At 51.0% G+C, this 26,550-nt stretch overlaps 1 protein-coding gene across 2 annotated transcripts in view; it reads right to left on the reverse strand.

The window, feature by feature from the left end:
• Positions 1-227: 227 nt before the first annotated feature.
• The window catches only part of RPS6KA1 (ribosomal protein S6 kinase A1), a 42,335-nt gene continuing 16,012 nt past the window's right edge, over positions 228-26,550 (reverse strand). For both annotated transcript variants that reach the window (XM_050909857.1, XM_050909856.1), the window contains 21 exons: positions 18,674-18,727; positions 13,816-13,932; positions 12,624-12,705; positions 12,247-12,327; positions 11,365-11,444; positions 10,654-10,760; positions 10,014-10,051; positions 9,737-9,879; positions 9,106-9,176; positions 8,768-8,856; positions 8,482-8,546; positions 7,371-7,473; positions 6,943-7,070; positions 6,328-6,453; positions 5,775-5,864; positions 5,368-5,526; positions 4,985-5,146; positions 4,274-4,350; positions 3,986-4,103; positions 3,418-3,555; positions 228-3,077 (listed from right to left, as the gene is read on the reverse strand). In XM_050909857.1, the coding sequence (XP_050765814.1) occupies positions 2,955-3,077; positions 3,418-3,555; positions 3,986-4,103; positions 4,274-4,350; positions 4,985-5,146; positions 5,368-5,526; positions 5,775-5,864; positions 6,328-6,453; positions 6,943-7,070; positions 7,371-7,473; positions 8,482-8,546; positions 8,768-8,856; positions 9,106-9,176; positions 9,737-9,879; positions 10,014-10,051; positions 10,654-10,760; positions 11,365-11,444; positions 12,247-12,327; positions 12,624-12,705; positions 13,816-13,932; positions 18,674-18,727 (2,151 nt within the window). In that variant the 3' untranslated portion in view covers positions 228-2,954. The remainder of the gene's footprint in view (positions 3,078-3,417; positions 3,556-3,985; positions 4,104-4,273; positions 4,351-4,984; positions 5,147-5,367; positions 5,527-5,774; positions 5,865-6,327; positions 6,454-6,942; positions 7,071-7,370; positions 7,474-8,481; positions 8,547-8,767; positions 8,857-9,105; positions 9,177-9,736; positions 9,880-10,013; positions 10,052-10,653; positions 10,761-11,364; positions 11,445-12,246; positions 12,328-12,623; positions 12,706-13,815; positions 13,933-18,673; positions 18,728-26,550) is intronic.

The following is a 26,550-nucleotide window of genomic DNA, read 5'->3' on the forward strand; positions in this document are numbered from 1 at the left end:
TCATTTGGTCTTCTCTAAGGCACCTACTGGCTCCCCCCAACAGGCCTTAGAGACCCGGCCTGACCCAGGCCCAACTTTCACCTGAAATAATGCAATTTCAGTGAAGATGACAGCAGTTGGTCCCAACTGTATTTCGGCAAAGGTTTAATACTGTCAGGACAAAACCAGGAAGGGAACGAGGGGGCTCACCTGACCCGTTACAAACACCTACAGTTCTCATGCACAGAAAGATCAACAAGTCCGTTTTTATTGAGCACTGGAATTAAAAAAGTAACAGCACTTGGTTGATTTGGAACTAAAAATCAAGACTTATTTTTAGTTATGGAAAGATCACTCAAAACAACTTGCTTAAAAGCACCCCAGAAAGCAAGGTGTAGCCCTTCTTGTTCACTCTGTTCTCCAAAGTGATGGAGGTCCCAGAAGCTACAGCTGCACCAAACACAAAGTTCCTCCGATTGAAGACCCCGGTGAGGCGGAGGGCTTTCATGCTCCGGGTATCAGGGCTTGATGCTCCAGGTATCGTCTCACGGCCAGGCAGAGTCTGCAGCAACCGTGGGCCGCTCTCCCTGTGCCCGCAGAGCTCTGCACCTGGTTGTCCTACGCATCTTTGAGCTGTCGCCAGTTGGGCTCACACCAGCACCATTACAGGGAGGATTAAGCAGAGGGTGTAATGTTTTTCCTGACTGATATTTGAAAACATTTACACCAACAAGCCAGCTGCCATGCAAGCGGGGCGAACATTTGGTTTAAGACCCATCCTGACGGTCCATGCTGTTGAGAGGTTCACAGTGAGCGGCGATCACCACCAACACGTCCAACCCCATCCAGCGTTTCAGAGCCCACCCTTGAACTGCAACGGAGAAAATACTCTGAAAAACCGTCGAGGCGTCTGCTTCAATCCCAACAGCGCCCAAAGGGACTGACCCCAGCTCCAGAAAAAAGCTGGTTATAATTATTGTATTTGTTTCAGGTACCTAAAATTTGCACGCCTTTTCACTGGCCCGAGAGTTACTGTGCAGTTGTGGGAAACATAAGGCAGGTTCGCTGGCACCAACACAACAGTTGTGCCAGAGGAGAAAGCAAGTATTTTTAAGGTAGGCATTTTGCGTGGTGGAGCGTCCCCCTCCCCGGCTATCGGCAAAACATCAAATCCAGCTCTGCTGGGGGTCGGCGGCAAACCCAGTGAGAAGATCCAGTGTGCACTGGCGCTGGCCTCCTCCTCGCAGCGGCACTGGGCATTAGGGCAGTGCTTGGAATAAATATAGAAAAAAATTGCGACTATTTCAGCTTCTCACTGGCTGCTCCAGGGATTAAAACAGGACCTGCCTGGATGAGGGTAGAGGAGGAGAGAGCTGTACATCTCAAGAGAAAATTTTTTTATGGAATTCTCCATTTTAGAGTCGACTGGGACTAAGCAAAAGGGAAAAGCAAAAAAGAAAGCTTCCCCTCTCGTTATACGATCAGCCAAAAGGAGCAGAAATTCACATGAGAACCTTTGCTGGCTTCAGTCGCATCCTTGAGCACGTGAGCGTTTGCAGTCCCCGTAGCTCTCCTGCTCCTCCCGAGAAACAGCCACCACCGAACCAGGGAGCTCCAGCAATTCCCTGCAAGTCAGAATGGGTCGGGAATTTATTTCTAGCACAGTTTGCCTCCAGGTGTTGGTTTCTATTAGCACTGAAATGTCCTGAGAGTAAGAAGTTCCCCTCCGCAGCCCGCGTCCTGCCACCTTTCCTGTTGATTACTGCCTTATTCCGTAACTGGTTCTAGTCACTTCCCACTGCGAAGTGAGGTATTGTACCTGAGAGAAGGTGGCATAATATGCAGCCCTACTACAGTACTGCTGGTTTTCCCATCGCAGGGCCAGATGAAAAAGCTTTGCAGATCTCCCAAAGGGCGGGCAAGAAACATTATCCCCGTACGACGTGGGGAAACGACCGGGGTCGCTTATTCTGCGGCTAAAAGTCAGTCGGTAAAATAATGTCAACTGAATGACACGTTTATTGTACAATTCAGAAAGAAACCCTGAGTTACCAGATATAGAACGAATTTAATTAAAAAAGGATGGTTTGTTTCATAGGTTCCTGCTGAAGGAAAGGAAAACCAAAAATGCAGCAGCCAGAGCCAGCCCAAAGCCTCAGCTTTGCCGAGGAGAAGGTTCCTTTGTCGTCCCCACCTGCGCGGGTGACAAACTCCCCAGGGAGTGACGGGGAGAACGTGAAGATGGGAGGGCAGAGGGAAGGACTGAGCCAAACCTAGCAGGTATTCTGGACAGCCGAGCATCTAAGGGGGCGTTTGGAAAACTCGTAGTTTATTTTGTTCAGAGAACTGCCGTCTGGGCTGGGGGAGCGCAGGAGAGAGGAAGAAACGGAGTCTGAAAAATCAACCTTCCACTCTGAACACGCACGCACAAAAAGTGAAGTGGAGGGGAGGGAAGTCCTTTACAAACACGAGCGCTGCTGGTTAGGAGTCTGCGAGGTTGACTTTGGGAAGGGCATCCAAAGGTTCACGGGAGGAAGAACCCTAAAGCCTAAACCCCGAACATTATGCAGTCTTCCAGCTGCAATGGCGTTGGAGAGGATCAGTTCCAAGAAATGATGTAGCTACAACAAATATCTGGCCCTACACAGGAGCAGGTGAATCAGAGCTGCTTTTTTAGTGCCACTTGACATTAGTTATACATTCTAGTTCTCATATACACAGATGGATGTATTTAAAAATTGACAATTTACACTTCAAAAAAGTTGTACAGTGAAGTTCTCTGAGCAAAGATTAGTCCACGCAAGGAGGAGCCAGTCTGTCAGGAACAGGAAGGCACTTGGCCTTTTGAGAACAAATCCTCAAGGGAGCTCCTGTGCAGGCATTGACCGCCCGATCTCCTGTCCCCCGGCTTCAGTAGATGTGCAAAGTCTGGGCTGTGCCTGCACCACGCCGTGCAGCGGCAGACCATCCCAGCTTCACAGTGTGGTGGAAGGGAGTTTCTTCACCCGCCTCTGTGCCAGAATGGAGGATTCGATGGGCTTCAGCTGGGGGCTCGGCTTGGAGCTGTTCAGTGCAGAGTACGTGGCGGCCATCGCCCCCTTGGAGAGAAGGCACGAGAAGTCATTCAGATGTAGAAGAGGTATTTCAGGCTCACGGCTTTACAAGGTGAGGGAGCAGAGTAACCAGACCCACACACAAAGCCAGGAGCATCTTTCTTTTTTTCTTTAAATCTCCCTCCTGTACTGACCTGCTGTTAAAGAACCTCCCTGGGTTTTCCTGCCAAAAACCAGCTTGGTTTGTGTTGCCTCTCCTGGCCCACAGCTCTCCAGCCTTCCACCCTGCTTTGCCCGCACCACCGTCACCCCACCTGGACTGCTGCTTTCCAAAGAGCCCAAGGTACACGAGGAACCAGCTGAAGGCCCAGCCCAGACTTTGTACCTTTACAAGCTGAACGTCCTGGTGATTCAGCTGGCTCTGGGGTAAGCTGTCTTTCTGGGTTATCCAGGGATGCTGCAGGACCTGCTTGGCTGTTAGACGCTGGTGAGGATCTACGTGAAGCATCTTTGATACCAGATCCTAAGGGCATCGTTTCGAAAGTTAAGACTTTAGAAGATTTCATACTTTAAATGCAAAAATACCACCTGTCCGCCCCCAAATTGGGATTTAAATTCAGAGGCCAAGTTTAAAGTCCCCAGACATCAATCTCCTTTTGTATAATCTATGTTTTTGGTAGGCCTGGGAGTGTAACACAGCAGCAAAGCCAGCATGGGTCAAGCACGAGGTTGGTGTTCCATGCAAATATTCACAGCCTGAGCTAAAGCAAAGCGGGGAGAGGCACGCTGCTGAGCTGCTATGGGGGAGATATGCATGGGGTAGAAGCCACACTGCTGGTTTTCTCCTCTCTCTTCTGCCCTCCCTCCCCAACCTGCTTTAAACTTCCCGGACAGCAACTGGCCGTGCTTGACCTCAACCCTTTAATTTAACGCAAACGAATATCAAACCGTACCTTGGCCATGTCAGAAATAGTGTCCCAATTGCCTCCACTGACAGAGAACTTCCCCCCACCTATCCGGGTCAGGATCTCTTCTGGAGTGTCACTGGGACCATTTGCAAACGGAGTGCAGCTGAGGAGAGAAGAGAGAGCATTTGATTTACTGTCCTGTGACCCAGCCAGGGTCCAGGACCCTCCAGGTAGCAGCGACCAACGAGGAGAGGTCCAACTGCTACCGCAGAGCACGTCCGAGAGCAAGGTGGTCACCGCGCCGTTGCCTTCCAGCGAGACAGAGGCGCTTACCCTGCGAGCATCGTATACAGGAGAACTCCCAGGCTCCAGATGTCACAGCCCTCGTCGTAGCCTTGGCGTTTTAGTACCTGAACAGAATAAGCAAAGGAAAAAAAAAAGCCTGTTTGGTTCTTGTCGTTGTGCTCACTTCAGCTTGTGAAGAGCGGCTTGACGCCTGCGTGCAGTCCGTATGCAAAGCTTCTAGAGCCCTACTGAACAGCAAAGTCTTGGAGTAAAGATCAGGATTCAGATTTTGGCATCACAGAACAGAGGAACCCCTCAGGCACATCAAAACGACAAGCGAGACAAAAGCCATGTTCCAGTGCGGTGACACTGCATGCATGCTCCATGGCATGCTGGCTCTTTTTTCTTTCTTCTGCACCAAGATAGCTGAGTGGAAAATCGTCCCACCTCTTTTAACAGGTTAGTTAATCAGGAAGAGAAGCAGCCTAGAAAATCACCGGGATTTTAAAGTCTCACTACCCTAAGCAGAGCCCCCCATCAGGGCCGTACAAGCTGGAGGACTGCACTGTAACTGCGCTTGAGATCCCCTATTTGTTCATTACTACGAGTGGTATTTCTGTAATTACCTCTTCCAGGACAGAGTATGCCAGAGCAGGCTGGAGTTAGGAACGGGGCAGACCTACCTGTGCCGCGTGAGAGCACAGGCTAGGGGAGGGACGCGAGAGCTACCGAAGGGTCTCGGGTCAGTAAGGCGCTTACCTCGGGTGCCACAAAGTTTGCCGTATAACAAGGAGTCATGAGAAGGCCGTTCTCAGCCCTCAGCTGCTTGGCAAAGCCAAAGTCACAAATGCGAATGCTTTCGGGGTTTCCTGACTCATCCACGTAGAGAATATTGCTGGGTTTCAAGTCCCTGTGAACGACCTGTGGAGGAAAGAAAGTGCCGCTCTCATAGCCCAGGAGGACGAAAGGTCTGAAGCTGCATCAGGACACTCAACCCCTGCTCTGGCCCCACATCTGGCTTGCCAAGACAGCAACACCAGCAAGAAATAATAGTCCTGACAGGCACAGTTACTCCCCGGAGGAAAGGGAGCGTAGCGCAATGCCAGACAGCTTCCCAGGAAAACAGATGTAACCATACTCACCCCTTGGGAATGCAGATACTCCACCGTTTTACAGATCGTGTGCAGGACTGAACTGGCTTCCCTCTCCGAGAAAAATTTCTGTCTGAGGATTTTATCCAGCAGCTCCCCTCCCCTCATCAGCTCAGTCACCAGATACACGTACTTCCCATCATCGTACACCTACCAAAGCAAATACGGAGGGGATTAACCAACAAGTGCTTCCAGAGCTTCCCTTTTGTACTTCTACCACCGAGAAGCAGACAGAAGTCAGCAATGCAGAGGTGGCTCTGGGGCTGCTTCCCCACCCCAGAGCGATACATTGAGCGGGGCCACTGGGCTGCCCGTGCTGGAGCCGCGTTGTGCCCCCCATGGACCAGTCTGCGCTTCCTAAACCAAAATACGGGAGAAGTCATTCAAGTCACACTCACATCTTTCAAGGTGATGATGTTTGGATGCTGCCCATATCGCAGGAGGATTTCTATTTCCTCAGAAGGGTCTCGCTTGCTCTTGTCAATAACCTGCAAGAGTACGGACAAGCATGAGCCACAACAGGGTGGGAAAGGGGCCAGGACAAAGCAAACAAGCTGAGTGTTTGGAGCCCTGCAGAGATCCTGCACCACAGCCGCTCCCTGTCCCTGCCCTCTTTAGCAATAAGCTCTAGAAATCCCCTAGTTGCTTCATCAGTTCTGTGTCCCCAGATCCCAAAGTTTTATGTCTGGCTTATTTGTTAAGAGCTGACATAGCTGCAGCAAACTTTGCAAAGAAAGGTGAGATACTGCCCTCCCTCTGAGAGAGAACACTGCTTCCCTGCTACTCCTAGATAAGAAAGCTTGTGCAGTTACATGCACAGCAGCACAGAAATTGTCCGTTTGCGCCCTACGCAAGCAGGGAAAGCAACTTCATTCCTGGATGTTATTTTGGTCATCATGGGGATGAACAGAAATCTAAAGGGGAGTTCCGTTCAGATGGTAAATCTCAGACCTTGACTGCGTATTCCATGTTGGTTGCTTTATGAATGCAGCGTTTACACACTGAGTAAGAGCCAACGCCGATTGCCTCCTTCACCACGTAGCCGTCGTTGAACTGGATGTTCTTGCCGTGCAGCTGCTGCAAGAGGAGAGCGGAGAGCAGATGAGCTGGGAGAGTTCAGGGAAGGGTTTGTGCAACGTGATGAGTTAACTGCAACACAGAGCGAGCTGACAGACTGCTGTCTGCTACATCCCACAGCTTCTCCTCGCGGCTGGGGAGAGGGAGGAGAAGAGAACAAGGCAGATATAGGTCAGTGGGCTAACGCTATCTGCATCTAGCATGGTGCATGTCGGTGGCACCTTTCAACCCACGGGCATTTACACAGACCTCCCGCTAGCACAGGTCCACCTGGGGAGAGGAAAGCAAACAGACTCACATTACCCTGACGACCTTTGCACATGACAGTCAATAGAAATGAAAGAACAACAGGACGCAAGAATTCAAAACAGAACGACACTGCCTCAGGCTTCCCGTTAGCTCTGCTCCAGACGGTACAGAGGTCCTGCAGAGCCACGCTGGAGTATCACCGCAGCTTCAAACAGTTGTTCCTCTGTCCCCGCTTTTTACCTGTACCACCGAATGTAGAGGCGACTGGACAGGTTTCACCTTGCCATCCTCCATCAATCCGGTCGCCACAAAACTGAAGCCTCGGAAGAGCTGATGGGCGCCCGCACTAGGGGGGATGCCTGGGGAATCTGCAACAGGAGTTGAGAGACAACTTGAAGAGGGCTAGCGCTGCCGAAGCAGAAGCCTTCCCCTCGCTCCCCAGGAGCTACGGCTCCTCTTGAGGTTATCTGAGACTAGAGCCACACCACGCAGCACCGAGCTTACCCCTAACACCCCACAAACCTGTGGCTGGGCCACCTCCTCAGTGCTGCAACCACCTGGAGCTAGCAGCAGGCGAACTTGGCCCTGCTCGCACCGGCAAACCAGTATTAAGCCGTACAGTATCATTTCACACAGGAAACTTTGGCTTTGCGTGAATTCATACAAACCTTTTGGCGTACGTGACGTGAATTCTGTGTCAAAATAAAAGGTGTCATCTGGCTGGCCTACTGCAGGCTTGAAGGGTGGTTTGATTTCCCTGCGGTATAGCTTCTGCAAAACAAAGACAGCTCGAAAGTGCTCCGACAGGCCAGCGCTCTCGTACGCGCTCAGAAGGGTGCAAAGGCTTGCTAGGAACGAGAGGCCAAGAAGAGATTTTGCGAAACTAGAAACAGCTCTGTGGCTTAGCATTTAACTGCAGCTCAGCAGTCTGAGGGAAGACTTCTTGGCCGGTGGGGTGCTTTTGAGTCAGTCTGTGGAGATATACTACAAGTTCTACCATATATTAAATCAAGAAAAAAAAGTGTTCTATATGCAACTTGGCCCCACTCCAAAAGCAGTATCTGTAAAGTATTTACCTCGCCAGGCTCTTCCACCTCCTCCTAACTCCCATTAGGGCTTTGCTGACACATATCTCCCCAGGGACAGCCAGAGGAGATGCCCTAGGAGGACATTCATAGCCCAGCGCTCCCACAAGTAGCCTTTTAAAATTGCTTCTTGAAGCAAAAATTTGAAATAAGCTTTACTAGCATTGCTGGAGGTTCAGTCTAGCAGCTTGCTGGGTGCCTCGAAAGCATGAGAAGACCGATCTTCAAAATCCCTTACCAAGTAAGGGAAAACAGGGAAGAAATAAAATTATGTGGTAAAGTAGGGAGTTGGCCAGAAGCAATTGGGAAATGCTGGTTCAGTTATCGCCCTGCTTCTCTGTACAAAACAAGGTATTTCCTTGCCAGAAATGCTTCCCCGATTCCTTCCCACTTTGTGCAAGACAATCCGTGTTGTGCCAAACCCCAATTAAAACCTGCACCTTACTGCTGAGAGATGAGTAAATTCAAACCAAGGTGAGAACATAGGCAACTCAGGTATGAAACAGTTATTCACATGACAAACAGAATTTTAGTTTCGGGAAGGATTATTGGAAGAGATGGAAACAGGGACTGGTAGCTCTCCCATAGCTGGTCAGTCTGCCAGCGTCACGACCGTGCTGTTACTGCAGTCAGCAGAACTCTGTTACTGGTGCTGAGTGGTGTAAAAGTTTGCTCTTATATTTCTGATACTCACATTCCAGTCAATGGTGGAGTAGAAAGGATGGCGCTTGATCTCTTCTGCCCCGTCTGGTCCAGAACCTGAAAGATGCACCCGTGGAACGCGTTGCATTAAATCAGGACCACCGACAAAGCGAAGGCTACTACCGTGTGTGCAACACAGCCAGGTATTACGGGGAACCTGGCTGTAACGAAATGAGCCCATTAACCGAGCACAAGCGTGAACATGCTGCTGACCCACGAGGATGAGAGAGGCCCCGATACAGCATCAGGTGTACTCAGAAACCAAAAAAATGTCTTACCTAATCGGTTGGCTGGATTCCTTTTGAAAAGGGCTCGCAGGAGGCTCTGTGCTTCAGAGCTCAGGAACTGCGGCATGCCCAGCTTTGCTCTGGAGAGGAAGTTATGCAATCAGTTGCAGGTTTAAAGAAGTCAACCCACAAGCCGACTGCAGCACCTCCACCCCCGAAAGTACAATCATCTGTTTGGCATTTACACTGCACCCTTCAAACTACCTGTTGATACAAAACAGCTTGCCAAATAATGCCATTAAGTTGCGAGAATCCCCAGATTGCAACACGCTCAGAGAAAGAGCAGAAGCTCGCCTCCAATACATACATGAAAGAGAAACTCCTCTTACTTGAGGATGAGGGTCATCGTCTCCTTACGATCCTTCCCCTGGAAGGGCAGCGAGCCGGTGAGCATTTCAAACTGGGAGGGAAAGAGAAGAAGGGGAGGTCACGTCTGAGCAAGTCTGAGGGCTGCACAGATCCCACTGCACCTTCATCTGGGAGCTCGCCAAAGCTAGCGAAAAGCTTGCAAGGGATCAAAAGCCTAGCTCTAGAAAAGATCGCAGACATCGTATTTTCTCAGAAGGAGCTTGGTCCACAAGGTTTGCAGTGGGAACGCGTTCAAGCCAGCGCCTGCTCCTGCAGAAGCCCTCGGATTCAGCAACCGCCAGACGGTGGCACCAGATCTGCACAGACACCGACATCCCGGCGCTGGGGCGGACACGGACACCCCCACGCACCCCACGCTGCACACCCCAGCACTCACTGGGACAACGGCCTCAGGAGCTCTGCCTCCCCCGAGAAACACGCGTTGCTGGCTGGATGCCTGGAGAGCCTGTTACAGAGCCCTTTCGGGGAGCTTGGAGAAGAGCCCCAGGTCAGCACATCTGCTAGACGTGCAGAATCATGTAAGGGCGTTTCAGAGCTACCGCTGGAGCAGCTGCTGGGCCGGGTCCCCAAACACGCTAGCTGGGTACATACCATTAACACCCCGTACGACCACCAGTCAGCACTGTGCGAGTGGCCCTGGCGATTCACAACTTCTGGTGCCATATATTCCACTGTCCCACAGAAGGAATAGGCTTTCTTCTCGTGGTCTATCGCCTCCTTACTCAAGCCAAAATCTACATAAGAGAAGAAACTGTCAGCATGCGCCCATGTGCTCTGAGCAATCACACAGAGCAGAGAGGCCTAAGAGAAGCTCCGTGTTTCAAGAACCAGCGTTGCTGGAGCACAAGGCTTTTGGGGAGTCCCTTACCTGTGAGTTTGATGTGCCCTTCTTCATCCAAGAGGATGCTGCAGCATGAATGAAAAAACCAAGTTGTTACTGTCTGCAATCAGGGCTGGTGAGAACAAGCGCACACAGCAGAGGCTGCTCTGAGTTGCTCCCAGAATCCAGAGGAAAGTTATCTGTCCCTTCCCCCAGTGCTTTAAGCTCCATCACCAAGACATGAGCGGGACCAAGAGCAGCTCCCTTCTCTCTACGCCCTCAACTTCACATTGAACGAATGACCCACACAGGTTACACCACCTTTGATCCCCCCACGCCCCAGGTAAGAATAACCAAGCCATGCAGCTGGTATGCGTCCCTGCAGAGGCCCAGCCTGGTGCCTTTTCCCTCCGAAGGCTCTCAATTGCTTAAAGCTGGAGCCCGGAGACTGCCAAGGATTACTGCTCAGACATGTGGTGCACACATGCTGCCTCCACAGCGCTCCTGGCCGTAACTGCTGATCTGAGGAGCAGGAGCCTTGTCGATTGGCACTGCCGCCTTCCATCTGGCTGGCCTCGGGGCATCGTTCAGCTTCGCCTTGGTGGAAGAAGGCTGGGCCGTTTGCTGACTACAGGTTTGGGACCGAACTGAAGGGCTCGGTTCCCTGCCTCAGCTGTGCCGCACGTACTTCTCTGGTTTGAGATCCCTGTATATGATTCCCAGGCTGTGCAAATGGTCGAGCCCCAGAGCCAGCTCTGCTAGGTAGAACTTCACATCCTCCTCGGTGAACATGACCTGCAGGAAGGGAGAGGAAGCGGACAGGCGCTGGGGTTAGGACGCCAGCAGCGGGACCACCTCTGCTGCACCCATGCAAGCTTTCACATCCATGGTGCTCCCTCCTGCCCTTTCATACCTAAGTTTCCCAGGCTTTGCCCACCATCCTAAAGTATCAATTAAGCAGCAACACCAAAAAAACAAACCAGGTTGCTAAGCAGCAGACAGGTTTTTAAAAAACTCTTTGTTTACGTTCACCAGGTTATGTTCCCAGTTGTCTTCCCCTGGCACAACTTCTCGTTACCCCTTCCACTCCCTGCCCTCACCCCGTCCCAGCGAGGCGACACAAGCAGCCAACACCGCAACAGAACGCGGTTCTCGCCTGTTTTCATTTTTAACGTGATGCTTAGCAGAGGTGAGACCTGCCTCCTGCGCTGCTGCTTTTCTGCCAGAGGACAGGGTTCCCGACACATCCTCTCCTGTTGCCAGCTCTGGGCTAGCAGCAGGTTGGAGGTTGTTTCCACCCCTCTCAAAGACTTCGCAAGGGTCAATCGCTTCTCCAGGCAATTAAGCACAGATGAACTGAGAGCCTCAGCAACCCACCAAGATGCCAGAGCATACCCACCTCTTTAGAAAGCCGAGTGAAAAGGTCACCTCCTCTGAGGAAATCCAAGATGAGATACAGCTTCCCCTCCGTCTGGAATGCTGAAACACAAGCCAGGGCAGGAATCAGACCCCTCTGCTGAGGGACGGCTCCGTGGTGCTACATTAATCACTTAAATCCCAATGGCTCCAGTTGTGCAGATGCCCTGCATGGTTACTAGCTTAAACACAGGTAGAGCTAATTATTTGGGGTAAATAAGATAGCCTGTCCGTGATGTTGAAATGGGAGCTCACCAGCAGCGCTCCGGCACTGCAGAAAATCCTCATTTTATGGGGGTTTGGTTCCCTTTCAGCCAGTGATGCCCTACTGAAAGGGCTGTTTTCCCGAGAGAGGCACTGGTCACTTTACAGGGAAAGAAGCTGTCCTCCCCTTCCTCAGAGTCAGAGCATTAATCCTGCCAAACTCTGGCTTGACTAGTTAACTCTGCTTTCTCAATTTCTCCTGATTTAATGTTTTAATCCCAAGGATTTGATGTTTAAACCTCTTCTCCCGGTCTATGCTCTGTTCCCCATTCAATAGCTAGAGCAGGCATGGGACCAAAGACCTTTCCAAGAAAGGATTTGTGTTAAGGGGATTGTGAAGGCTCCAGAGCAGCACAGCCATTGAGGGATACAGACTGACCCAGGCCTCTTCTCCATTTCAGGTGTCTCCAGAAGCCTGTTAAGGACCATGAGAGGCTCCCAGCATCCTCCAAGCAGCCTGCTGCTGGATGCCTCATGCTCATCTACCTGCTCATGGCAGGCGTGCCTGTAGTAGCATCTTTCTTTATTGTGCTTAAAAGCAGTCAGTGTCTGTTTGAGCCGGCAGCCCCTCTCCCAGTGTCCCAACTAGCTCCACACTCACCGTAGTGGAGTTTCACCACAAAGGGATGGTTTACATCAGCCAGGATGTCCCTTTCTATCTTTGTCCTTACTCGATCACGCACTGTGGGAAGAGAGAGGAACAGCTCAGACACAGAAAAAGGCACACAGTACCCTGGCGTCAGCCTTGTCCCCAGCCTTAAGCCCGTTAGTACCAGGCAGCTTGAACCAGATCTTTTCCCACCTCTGTCACTGCAACAACGGTCTTATATAGATGGAGAGAAAAGGAGGCTGTTTGGCTGAGATAAAGATACTTCTCTTTCACCCAGATCACCCTGGGGCCAGCAGTGACTGCTGTGACATTTCCCCAGTGCTCTTTAAGACATGGCAGATAAGAGCATCGCAGTAAGAGTCTCCTACCTTTCAATGTCGCCTTCTTGAGCACTTTCATGGCATAGAGGTGGTTGCTGTCTGGCGGTGTTATTTTTCTCACCAAGAAAACCTGAGGCAGAAGAATACCACATTCGCCAAGCATTAAACATTAGCAGTAGGAGTTGGATGCCTCCCAAAGTGGCAAACCTCACAGTAACCCTAAGAAGCAGCTGGCCGCAGGACTGCTAAGATGTACCTCAAGCTCTCCACGTGAAACCCCATGAGGTTTTCAGGAAAGTGCTGTGTGTACACTGCTCTCACCCCCTATCTCCAGCCATTACAGCACCCGTGCTTTTATACTGCACTTTCCTCCTCTCCAGCCTTCCACACCTCTTGCTCACTCCTGCAGCTCCCCTGGGGCTGTGGCTGATGCCTGGGAGCTGTGACTTGATGCACTGATGCTTCAATGTACCACAAAGCCTCCTGGTGACTTGCTGGTTTGACAGCCAGATCAACTCCTTATTATTCAGGTCCTGCATCCTCTTGGGATTTTTACCTCCTTCCCTTCCCTGATGTCCCATTCTACCTGCTTTTAGGCGGCTTCAGAGAGACACCACCTTTCTTTTGCATAAAGCCACTGCTGCATTTGCCCAGGCAAGAGCACACAGTCCTGTACAAGCCCCCACTGTTAGCGCTGGTAACTGATGGACATAAAGTTGATTTAATGTGTGAGCAGATGGTCTGTAAGAGACCTGGACGATTTACACATTGAAATAGATAAGAGTTACAGGCTACTTCCTTCCCCCTTCACAGAAGGGAAACTGGACTGTAAACAGGGGCCAAAACCAGTCCTGGGCACACAGCATCATTTCTGAGAAGAGAGGAACATGCTCAAGTCCTCCAAGTCCTCAATTCAGCTGACAGCTTGGCAGCCAGCTAGAGAGCTGCAGGAGGTCCTTCTGCCCTGCGTGACACCTGCGTTCACGAGCAGGATACTATTCCTTTCCTCCTGATCATCTGAAAAAAGAATTACAGGGGAGCTTTGGACATACAGGCTGGCCCTTATGAGAAGGCATCGCTACAGTTGCCTTTCAAGTTAGAAGCAACCATTTGCTAAGTGGGCTCATCAGTCAGATTCTCACGATCTGGTGGGAAACAGGAAAGTGTTTTCGTTGGGGACAGTCCCTTTTGTCATCAAAATCATTTATCTGGCATGACAGATAGGAAGAAGTGAACTCACCTTGCCAAAAGAGCCCTGTCCCAGCACCTTCAGGAGCTCAAACTGCGAAGGATCGGCTTTCTCGGAGCCTTCCTTCACATGGTGCGTGATGTTGATTTCTTTCACAACACCTTCACCCTGAAAAGAAGGGACACGGTTGATTGGGAATATACTCCTGAACAAGGGAAAGCAAGCCTTATCGGATTAAGGAAGAAGGATTGTAGCTACAGACTCACAGGAACCACATCTGAGAGAACCATAAAAGTTGGTGCTTGTCACAGGTATCTCCTCGCTTCAACATCTGGAATAAATAAGTCATCGGTAGGCTTGCACCAGGCAGCCTCGTTAAATATCCTGCACTCTCCCCATAGGCTCCGCTGCTCACACCACAGGTGCTGCATTTCTTTGAACTGCGTTTCAGAAGAGTGTTTGAAAAGCACCTTCCTTTTTAAGGCACTGGTAGCAAAAACAGGAGTGTTTATGCCACTGAAAATCCCACAACACAAAAATACAGCACTGTTGTCAAAACACGGCCAGGGCTGGCAAAAATCAGACATGTTGGAGCCCATCTGCTCAGCAATCTGAGCAACTCTGCAACATAAGTCTTAGTGCATCTTCAGCACATACAGATGATGCTTTAACAGACTCGAGCCTTCAAGAAGATTGAGGGGAAGCCAAGGTCTCTGGCACATGCTTTGTTTAAAACACATTCTTTTATTTAAAAAAAATAAAGAAGAAAAAGAGATTTAATCAGCAGTATCTAGAATAAACTCACCAACGAAGCTAGGCCAGCTCACAAGAGCACAGACCCTGAGGTGATGCTGAAACACCTCCTTTCCCCAGCAAACCTCGTCCAGACCTCTGGTGCGTAAAGCCCAGAGTTCAGCTCAACAGAAACACCTTGTGCTGCTTTCTATTTGCATCCCAAATATAAAGAGACTTTTTATACTACTAGTCTTCCAGCTGTGCCTCTCCCTCTACTTCTCTTCATCGTACCTAGCCAGCGTATCTGTACTTAGGTTTCCTCTGAGCTTGACCTGTTCCAGCCCCTCTCCCAACTGACCGCAGGGAGAGCCCACAGGGCAGGCTGGACTCAACTTCCCACTTCTACAGACAGGAATCTTACTCAGGCCAGAAATCCCTTGTAGCTGCACATCTTGTAAGGGCAAGTCCAGGCTTCTTAGCACTTCAGTCCCATGTTATCCAGTGTTAGACGTGGTCTGGTTGCTATCTGGACCCGAAGGCCAGCAATTATGTTCCAAAGGGCATTAAACTCGGTGGCTCTCTGACCCTAGGGCAGATGTGGCCATCAGAGGCTGCCAGAAAGCTGGAACTACTATTTAGTGTTTCCCCTTGCAGAGTTGGGGGAAAAAAAGTTACGCTTTGTTTTCTAAAACTATTCAGATATGTGGTCTGGAACCCACCTAATCAAAGCAGCTTTTAAAAACAACAGGAACCGAGTTTCAGGCTCTGCCTCTCCTCTGCACCCCAGCCCACTCCTCACCCCCCCAGCACCTTTCTCAGGGAGGGTGGCCTTGCCAAGCGCCCGCGGATGTGGTTGCCTACCCGCACTGAGCACCCTTCCCTTCCCGCTCTCACGCTTGGCTTTTCTCTAGATTAGGAAGCGGCTTTGCTTCCATGTTGGTAGCTTTGCTCTCTCAAGGTCCTGCATTATTCAGACACTAAGACCTAACAGAGAAGCCCACGCTCTCAGCGGTGCAGCACGTACAGCCCGAGCACGGGGAGAGGGCAGGGGGACAGGAGCTCCCCCCGCGTTACCCTGCCTTTTGCTGCTCTCAGCGATCACAGACAAGAAAGATCTTAGAATCCCTGTAACAACAAGTTTTCATGTTCCGTATGATCTCCCAGCTTAAAGTAGCCACCTTACACTTCTGGTTTCGTTTGGAGGCTTAGTCCATGGCAGACAGCTTTTGGTTAAGAACAGCTTCCCATTTCTAGCCAAGAGCCTGAGCGGGAGTCAGCCAAGAGGTCTCCTCCTGCTAGTCCTTCCACGTTGTTCAGCTCTCCAGGGAGTGACCCCACAGCAGGGAGAGACCCGGGGGTGGGACCAGTGGAAGTTGTAGGCTCTTTCCCTCCCCCCCTATCTTCATGAAAACACTAGAGAGAAACCAGGTCCACACAGCATCAGCACTTGTACCACCATGCATGTTTCACCCTGTAGCATCACGCACCTATGCAGTGAGGAACATTTAAAATGAACTCTCGTATCCACCTCCAAGGCACCTGGACACAGCTCACGTGAGGAGCTGCGGAGCGACGTATTTTCACAGCTGTGGGAATTCTTTGCCTTGGCCAATAGCAAGACCCAGTGTGTTTAACTGCAAGCGGTTTCAGCAGCCCAAGCTGTATCTGAAGGCAGGCAGAGATTTGCATACGCAGCCTGCCAGCCCGACCACATCAGCAAACATACATACTAGACCAAAAGTGGCATCGGCAGAGACATTGTTGACAGCTTTCCGAGAAAAGCTTTGAGATGCCATTTGGCATCTTGCTGACACAAGGGAGGTTTCCTCCCATGGACTCATCCAGTAACTTGCAATTCAACAGTTAGGACTCTGGAGACCAGCTCCTACAGCCTGTTTAGCAGCACACCAGAACAAGTCTCCAGCACAAAAGCACCTGCGTGCCACCGAGCTGCAGCACAAACAGGCTTTGCTTGCACCGCGATAAGTTTCTTCTGATGGCACCATTAAGCAAACTATCCTAGAAGGCAGAAAAAGAAAAGCAAACCAGACCGCTCCGAATATCCATCTGAAGCATCAGCCCACCTGGATGAGCAACCAGCGACACCAAGTGAAGCAAAGCGAGCTAGCGGCAGTACTGACCGGGCTGGAGAGCTGGCTGGGGGCAGGCAGCTGCAGGCTGCAGGGCTTGGCTCGATGTTTCCTCTGCAGCCAGAGCGTGAGGAACGCGCAGATGCGAGGAAGTTTAGGGTCCCTCTCCATTCTCCCATCCCGATCAACATCGCACAGCCCCAGTAACCGCCACCCCCGCGAGCTCCCGGGGAAGCAGGGCCGGCTCCCGGGGATGAGGGAGGCTCCCACGGCGCTGCATGGACGCCCCACGCTTGAGGTTGCCGGATGGAGGAGATACAGGTGGTTAAAGCCCAGCTGGCAGATGCGCAGTGGAGACAAGAGACTCGGTCGCACGGAGGCAGGTTCACGCTCCCACTCCCCAGCAACAGCGCTTGTGGTTGGGGCTTTTTTTTTTTCTTAAAAAAAAAAAAAAAATCTCACAGCTCCTTGTTCACATTTGGGTTCCCTGGTTCAGACAAGACGCTGACAGAAAACATACGTGGTCTAGTTAAAGTGGCTTCCATCTAGTGCTGCACGAATCTCATGTCAGGCTGTGAGCTTTGGGGGTATTTCCACAAAGGGGGAATATTCTGAGAAGCCACTTACTCTTTAAAAAGGAAGAGAAAAACTCATGAAACCTCACACAGAAGTCTGACACCACCTCGGAAAGCCGCACAGCTCTTTGCTCTCACACTGGCACAGGGATGATGGGTCACCCATGATGGGATTCAGGGTGCATCGATCCCATGGGCAAATCCTCTGGCATCACTAGGATTTGCCATCTAGTCCTTCGTTTGCTTTACGCTGCGCAAGAGTCCTTGCTGTGGATGCTGGAGTTATCTAAGAGCCACTCTGGGAAGTTCCATGCGTGGTATTTTTAAGGGCATTTCTGATGCAGACAGCTTTTGAACCCACTGCTGCCCGGATTTTTTGGCAGGACAGAGGAGAGGTATTTAGATCGCTTGTTTTGCCTCCTTCCCCCTCCAAGCCTGTTCTCCTTTGACCTTTCCATTGGGTCAAGACAGATGTTTTCTGCAGCAAGACCCCAGAGAGTGCAGGTAAGAAAGAAACCCCTTGAAATGAGTAAAAAGACACCCACGCACCTTTGCAATTAGAAATAACCCCGTGTCAGCGTTGATTTCTGAATTTCTCCAGAGACTGCAGAGTATGAAAACAGGATCTTGGTGTAGACCCAGAGAGACTACTTATGACTGTCTTGCCTCCTCCGCCCCCATAACGTGCTCTTTGAGAACCGATAACGAAAGAAACAGAAGACTTAATACCAGCAAGGCAGCTGGCCCCAGCTCCACGAAGGGAACCTCAGTAGCTGATGAGGTCCAAAACAAGGGAGCTGGGAGCAGGTGCCAGAGAGCAGCGTGAAACAGCACCGTGCAGCTGCTGAGCACAAGTCTCCAGGAGCCTCGGTTCATACCGACACCTCCTTCATTCTGCCACAGTCCCAGTGAAGCAGAAACTGTGTCCGCAATGTGCCGTCCAAAGATGAGCATCACCGCTTCCAAGGAAGCTTTACGTTGCTCAGTGAAGCCGTGCAGGAGATGCAGCCAGCCAGCTCTCTTGTGTGTGGGCCCGGCAAGACCTGATAAATCTCGTCCTGACCAAGACAATTTTGCATGTTGTGTTATCATCAGGCACTCAGCACGGGGACAGAAGCCTCAGAAAAGCAATCAAAAAACCCCACTGTAAGTCCACGCAACTAAAACGCTGGAGCGCCCGCCCCAGCAAGCTGACAAGATCAGAAAGCCACAGGAGACATAAATGACAGCACGGAAAGAGGTTTGGTGTGGGGAGGAAGGAGGAGGAGGATGAAGTCAAGTCCAGGATGTCACGTGAGCAAGTGAGTAATAGCTGTTTTCTGTATTAGCAGTCCTACCTAGCTGAGACGGGCTGGTAGGGGCGTGCTGCAAGAACGGGTTTGGTTTTCAGAGAGGTCCTTGCAAGCTCTGCTTACGCCCTCGCATACGTGGGACGACCCGTCATGGGACAAAGTGCGAATTAAATGCATGAGTCTCCTTGAGGTGCACATCTGCAGCAGGCTCTCTTACCTTGTCTGCTGAGTCCACGAGGTCTTTCTCTATCCAAGTGATGTCTGATTTTGCCTGCGGGACAATAAATGAGCGTCAGCACAGAGGGGCTGTGATACTCCGCTAAAGTTTTCCCAGCGAACTTGTTTAGCAAGACCAGGTGAGCTGTTTCCAGTCACTGGTGGTGTCCCACCAGACATGGCTCCTCGGGATGCGATTCAGAGCTGTGTTGGTGGCTCCAGGAGAGCAGTTGGAGCCAGCTGCTGTTAAAGGCTTTGATAAACTCTGACGGGCGGTGGAGAAGGACACGGTGCCGGCACTTGGTTACACATGTTCCCCAAGAATCAGAGCACCACCACCAAGGAGAGAGAATTAATTTCTGGCAGGTTGATTAACGTCTTGATCAGATTTTACTCTCAGCTACACCTGGACAAACTCCAAAAGCATCTGTTCTAGTAGGGGTGTCCTGGGTCTGCAGGGAAGTTTGGCACCACCATGGCAAAGAGAGGGCTTCTCTCCAGGGGCACGCTCAGCGTTTCTAAAGCAACCAGGAGGAACATATTCAAATGCCCAAACTCACCACATCCCTCGAGGGCAGGGCAGGGCAGGGCAGGGCCAGCCCAGCTGCTCTGACAGGTCCCTGAGCAGCATTAGAAATGTCAGTTTATGCTGCCGCTGGGGCCAGATGCAATTCTGTGAACCCTTACAGGGAGAGATGCAGAAGCATTTAAAGGGAGCGCAGAAAAGAACTGCTTCTCAGCTAGGATATGGCTCCTTCTCCCCCAAAAACTCAGGCTTAAGGGAAGAAGTAAGTTTTTGCAAGGTCAGTAAGTTTTTGCAAGGTCAATCCCCAAGCCTGCTGTATTTTAATGAACATACATAGATTTGCTATCACATCTAGGTACTCCTTCACCTGTTTTTTAGATAACGAGCTAAGTTTGAATAGAAAAATCACCCCCCCCCCCCAAATCAAATCAGATTTGAAACATTTCCTCTGAGAGGTTCAACTCTTTGGCTGCAGATGAGATAAAACTCATGTGACTGCAGAGAGAAGGGATCTAAGCGAGACTCGAGCTGTGACTTCTCTTGTGTCTTTTCAAGCAGTTTGTCAGCACGCGGAGCCCGCGGCGCTGGCAGGGCTCTTCGGCGCCAGCAACGTCAACCGGGTGGGCACAGCACGAGGCAGAGCGACCTGAAAGTAGGACAGGAGCTACGAAGAGGCGAGAGAAAAAAAAAGCAAGCCTTGAGGGAAGGGAGGAGCTGTGTGAAAACAGCGAGATTAGAGTTAAGAATTAACTGATTTTCAGCTCCAGAAGGACCGAATCAGATCAGAGGGGGCCCTTGCAGTCACCTCTTCCCCTTCCTCCCCTCCATCGCTCTGCCCTTGCTGCAGAAGCAGCCAAGATCTCTTTGGGTCTGGGAGAAGGTGGCTGTCCCGCTGCCACTGTGGGAAGCAGATGCCCGGGGCAGCCGGCTGACACATCTACCAAAGCCACAACTAAACCCCTTCCCGAGCGCCCAAAAGCGATCACAAAAACCTCAGCGGTCCCCCCGGGGATCACACCCACACACAGGAAAACCAGCTCCTTCATGGCTCCTTCCCTGCTCCGACCAGCGAGCAGGCACCAAACCCTGCCTTGGACAGGGATGGATTGATTTCTCTCTCACAAGCACGGATCTCTCTGCAGGTCCACCCTACCAGCACAAGACCCTGCTCCTGTGAGCTACCAGCCATCTTCTGACACCCACAGCCTCGGGGGAGGCCATTTTACACAGATTTCTGCACCACTGGGAAATGATATTTGCTGCTCCTGGAAAATAAAAGGACACCCCCGGCCACCGGCCAGGTCTGAGCCCAGGAGGTCGCTCAAGTCAGAGGAGGAGATAACTTGTTCTGAACTTCCCAATGCTGCCTTCAAGCTGCGCAGATGGCTTAGTCATCCTAGATCAGAGGCTGGGGACAGACATACGGGGTTTTTTTTTCCAACACCAAGTTCAAAATACACGTCCTCTTTCCTACTTTCCCCTTTTTTGAGGAACGATTTGACAAGCCAGAAGCCAAGAGACAGGTTTGTTTTTGCTCGCGTTTTGTCACTTTGCTGGTTGAGACAGTCACATCTAAATGCAAGGAAAAAAAAACCCTGCAAGAGCTAGAAACAGATTACGCTTTTGGCATTTCGCTTCCTATTCATCAACAACTAACCAGAAGCTGTTTTAATTTCTGTTGCTTCAACACATGCTCTGGTCCCAAAACACTCCCAAATTCTGGCAGCACCTAGGAAAGACACTTCTTAGAAAGCAGTTTTACCATCAGAAATGCCTTTTCCAAAAGAGAAATCGTTAATTAAAACTGGATAAGGTCTGACTCTCTAAGATCGGGCGATTCACCAACTTCTTGCGTCCTGCAGAAGAGACAGAGCACAGTACTGTACGCAGAGCAGATATTTTATCAGCTAGACACTTGCCTCCTGGATCCTTGGCTTGCTGCGAAAGAGGAGCCTCAGCATCTCCAAAGCTTTAGGCTGCTATTCTCCCATACTTTGCAAGCTGGCTTCTGAACTTAGAGCACTCTGCAGCACCCAGACCAGCACGAGAACCCTGAGTGTAGTAGTTACGTCACTGGGATGTATTTTGGGAGTTTTCACTGAAAGGAAACTGCGGTTTCGTATGGGGAAATTGCATTGTGTGGCGATGGCTGCACAATACCGGCAGCCAAATGAAAACACTGGATGGCTTTACGGGTGCTTAGGCATGGCTCCTTCCATCAGCAAATCTCAGCAGGCTTTTCAAGAGGATCAGCATAGTCCCCCACGTCACAGACAGGAAAACAGGCACAGAAAGAGCCATTTCAGTCACTACACGAGGCAGCAACGAGCGACTGGGAGTCTGTGTAGCTTTCTTCCCCAAAGTTACGCTGCCCCTGCTCTGAGCAGCACAAATGCTGAGTCCAGCACAAATGCTCTCCCCGTAGGATCAGCTGAATTGCAGGTCTCCAGGGAAGAGGCCAGGAGGAGGCAGCTTCTGCATCCTTCCCTGCTTTGTCCCTGCCCCATGTCAGAGTCACCGCTTGGTCATCTGCTGTATCAGGTCTTTGGGACGCTGCTGCGAGGCCCCGCGTTGAGGTTTGCACACTGACATCTTATGGGAAGGTTGCACAATCCTGCCCGCTTGCTCAGGAGTCAGCTCCTGCACCGTGACACTGCTCTGCACCCTGCTCTTATACATCCAGGGATGCCTTAATACGGAAAGAGCGGGAAGGAGATGGGAATTGGCCAAGTCAGGCAGGGCAGACACGCAGAGCGGAGCGGAAAGGTCTTCAGCCCTATGGCTCTGAATCCGTTCTCTCCCAATTTCTATGTTTGCAAGGAAAAGAGTGAGCCATGCACTTACTCCTAGTTCCCGTCAAGAGGCCATCTGCATTTCATCTATGCAAAACACATGCCTTAGATGGTTTCAAAAGTTACCCAGGTGTTTCACCAGTGTCACTGCAAGGTCCTTTGCTGTTTTTTAGAATCCCTTTAGCTGTCCCCGCTCTGTACCTTGAAATCACAGTTCCTGCCAAACTTCTTTCCAGATCCATGCAACTTTTGCAGCTGTTTGTTAAGCCGCTTCGTGCTGCCCTGGACTGCAGCATTCAAACTGCTGCCAGGCTGCAGCTGTGTCTACACAGAGCATCCCAATAGCTCTTTCCCACTCCTGGAGCCTGTTTCCCAAGGGAGATCGCTCCCTCCTCAGTGGCTGGAGGCACAGGGGATCTCAAAACAATTCTGCAGCAGAGAAACACAGAAGCTGGAGCTTACATTTAGGCAGCTACAGCTCGTGCAAGGAATTAAAGCAGCTACAGAAGGCAGGCATGCTTCAGTGTGAGACGGGACGCTGCAGTACCCTGGTTTGTGGTCTGGCCTCTCTTCTGATCAGTTTTCTGACCTGTGTGTTAACACAGGCACAAAGAACTGCATCCTCACCCCATCCTGCCTTGCCAGGGGCCTGGCTCAGCCTACCTGCCCCTTTTCTCACCTAAAAACATCGCTTTGAATTCCTTAGGCTCTTCACAAGGAAGAAGCCCATCCTGAAGCCCCTCTGCTAAACCTAGAGACCATAAACCAGTCTTGGTCAGAAGCAGAAGCCATCAGCTCTTTGCTTCGGATGCAGTTAACAGCCATGGAGGGAAAGACTGCTGCAAGAGTGCAAACCTCCACTGCTTCACTGTCTCTGCTCCCAGGAGAAGGGACCAGAACCAAACAAACAGGTAACAATCCCAATATAGGGCGATAAATCTAAAGCAAGAAGCATAAACCAAAGGAAACTGCAGTGCAGGCAGCTGCACGCCAGTAGGCAGGTGGTGGGTCTAAGGGCAAGAGACACGTGGGCTGAGCCGAAGCAAGAGCCTTCCTCCATCACACTTCCAAATGACCTTACACATCCCGGGTAAGTTTGACGCTTTTAGGGCAGAATTAAGTCACTTCTAGGCCTTATTCCATATTTTTGAAAAGCAAAAAGTTGGTGGCAGAAGTGGGTTTGCCAATTCTGTTCTTTCTGTTCCTATACCCGTGGGTCCTGGGAGGAGCGAGATGATGCTGTCTGAGCAGCGGCGGGCCAGATGCTGGCACTGAAGTACCAAGACCCGGCTGTAAACTCTGCGTGAACCTGCTGTCATTGGCACATCAGTCCTAGGAAAGACGATCCCCAAATCCAGTGGTGCCAGATACAAATGGTTCCCAGTGCACGGTTTAAAGATGCTGTAATCCCATTCTGTGTCAGCAGACAAGACTGTAGGACTAAGCTCCAGCAAGTCCCAACATCAGCTCCATAAACACAGGATGCTTGCTAGCCCTGTGGATTTAAATCAGAAGAACCAGGGACTGCCTTTGCCTCCTGCCAGGATCCAGTTACATCCCACCGAGCACTGGGAACAGCATCAGGGAGGGAAGGATCAAGGTTTCATAAACAGGAAGGCGACGGTGTGAAGAACTGCTGCCTGAAGAGGGACAGCTGCCGTCACGTCAATACGCTTCAGAAGTGGGACTGGTGCCCCCATGCTAGACCAAAGGGATGTCTCAGCAGAGGTTTCAGCTGCTGGCCAGGAAGCACTGGATGAAGAAGACCTCTGACCGGGTGCAGCCGCCGGGGCTGCAGCTCATGCAGAGCCCTCCAGCGCAGATTGCTCCTGGGTGCCAGCCTCAGGAGTGTGGGAGCTTCACGCTCCTGAACTTTTGCACGAAGTTATTTTATGCAACCTACTGCAGAGCAATAACCTCCCTGCAGAGCAGCAACTTCTGCTCTGGAGGGAGCTTGAAATAAATGGGAAGCAAGAGATGCTGCAGCTTTGCAGAGGAAGCGAGTCTGCTTTTTGCTGTTGTAAAGAGCAGAGAGGCAAAGGCTGCTCTGTCTGGGACTTTTTTTTAAAGTGGTGGTTCTCAAAAAGGGGAACAAACAAAGCAAAGAAACCTCCCCAGCCACTGCCTGCCCTCCTGCAAAGGCCTTATTTGGGCAAGGCTGACAGTTGGTCTCATTTGCAACCAAAGAACTGGCCAGAACCACGTACTTTTGTCTGCACTTCTTTGGTGGATCACGCTCAGTGCTCCCGGGAGCCCCCAGACTTGGCCCCAGCCTGAGAAATCCTGTGCGACTCTTGTCCCTGAGCAGCACCGTTCTTCCCTGAGCAGGGACACCGCACAGCCTTGCAAAGCGAAGGGCTTCAGCTTGCGGTACCTGCGTCTGAAGGGACCCAGCACGGAGGACGGGCTGGATCTGTTTAGAGAGATGGGACGGAGGGAAGGGAGCTGTGCCTCGAGGCAGAGCCATTTTGACACGAGAGGAAATGCTGCCCACAGCAACGAGATGGTCATACCAGCAGCTGCAGATTTTAACTCGCTTTGTTGCCATCCACCGACTTCCAGGAAAGCAAGGCAGGCGATGCTAACTACCCCCACAGGAAACCTGCCCTCTGAGCGACGCCTCTTGAGAAGTCTGCAACTGCTCCGGGACCTCTCAGGAGCTGGAAAATGTCACCGTGTACCTGTGCTACATGCACATCCCGCACGTGGCACAGTCACCACGTCAGCCCACCGCCACTCCTGGGGCTTTGCTGGGAGGGGAGAGCAAGAGCTAGGTCAGAGTAAGCAGGTGCTGCTACTCCGTGTTTATTCAGGAAAGGAGTTGTTTCCTGGCCTGCCACTCACTACAGCTTAGAAGAGAAGTTGAAAACAGAAGTCCAGCCAAGCAGAACATTTTGTGAGATCGTACCGATTTCATTCAATTGCCGAAGTTAAAAAAAAAAACACCTGGGAGAATTCAAGAGTTTCACTTTATCTAATTCAGCGGGCATTGCAGTATCAAGGTCGTATTCAAAGATTAAACACCAAAGCCATCTCTCTTATGCTTACACATACCACACAGGCAATTAAAGAAAAAAATAATAATTTGAAACCTCAAGCAGATTTAAAAACCTCTCTGCCCGAGAGGAGACTCTGTCCTGTTCTCCTGCACATGTTCCAATGGGTTTAATCCCAGCCCACGCTCCCTGGGCCATACAGCTCCCGCAGCCCCACAGCTGCCCTCCCTTCCAGGTATGAAACCTCGTGGGCTTTGGTTTTCCCACTCCGGCATCATCCCAAACGTCACCGATCCAGCATCACTGCAGGGCTGCCTGCTTAAAGCAAAGGTCTGACCGCCGTTTTATTGCATTTTATGACAGGGTTACTTTTGCTTAGTACGTGCATGCCCGCATCTGCAAAAGGTCAGGGAGAAAAGACATGAGACCTCTCACTTGAGCTCCTCAGCCACTTCCAGCCACACTCAGAGCAGGAAAAGCTGCAGAAGAATTCAGTGCTGGGGGTTTTATAAAAGCAGACGGCAGATGGAGGGAAGAGGTCTGCCCGTGCCCCTACGATACATCAGAGAATCAGCAACAGCTTTTGCAGGAGGAGGGAGAAACAGGACAGCATAAACGCTTGGGGTCACGGACAGAGCTTAAAAGAAGAGGGAGATTCTTAGAGCAATCCAAGAAGATCAGCAGGGAAAGGGACACCTTCGTTAGTCCTTTAAACTAAACTCACGCTGAACAAGGGCATTTGCTGTTTGACAGACAAAAGCCTTGGGAGGCAGCCAGGGCCCGGGGGAGGCAGGGCCCGCCACAGGGAGGCTTTGAAGATGGAAGTCTTGGACAAAGTCACTTCTACAAACATAGCTAAGAAGCACTGGAGACTTCGGCAACTGGGACTTCCCGATAAGTGGATAAGGATGGGGGCGGATTCCTGGCAGGAGCTTTGCTGCTAGAGGTTTGCAGGAAGGGCTTATTGAGAGGGAACAGTGCTGTGGTAGAAAAGAGGCACGTTTCACCCTACACCATCTCCAAGGACTGTTTTATGGGTCTCCGGAAAAACTAAACAAACCAAAAACGAGGGAGGGAGAAGACACCCAGGTCACACAGTCAGCCCTCTGCACAGCAAGGGTGTTGGTAACGCTGGCGTCTAGAAATTCTGTTCATCCCTACCCTCATGTACAAACTCTTACGGGGCCAAGGCAGCTGGGACAAGTGAATGACCAACTCCATCGTGGCACAGGTAACATCAGGAACCTCTCCCCATATGGCTTAAAAAAAAAGCTTTAGACTCCGAGCATCCTAGAAGCACTCTGCCATCTTCCTCGGGGCAATTCCTCTCCACTCAGAGAGGCAGCCAAATGCTCAGTGTAACATTAATTTGGTCACCCTTGGGAAGGACTTTGCTGCCACTCCAAGCAGTGCTCTTGGCTCCCCACAATGCAGGTTACAAGCAAATCCCTAAAAAGGGAAAACTCAGACCAAGACAGCACAGTTTTACCCTGTTTGGTGTTCAGATGGAGCAGTTCCACCCTTTTTTCTTTTCATGGGCCCATACTCTCACCAGCAAGTTCAT

The sequence above is a fragment of the Gymnogyps californianus genome, chromosome 22 (assembly GCF_018139145.2).
Source record: "Gymnogyps californianus isolate 813 chromosome 22, ASM1813914v2, whole genome shotgun sequence".
In the NCBI taxonomy this organism is placed as follows: Eukaryota; Metazoa; Chordata; class Aves; order Accipitriformes; family Cathartidae; genus Gymnogyps; species Gymnogyps californianus.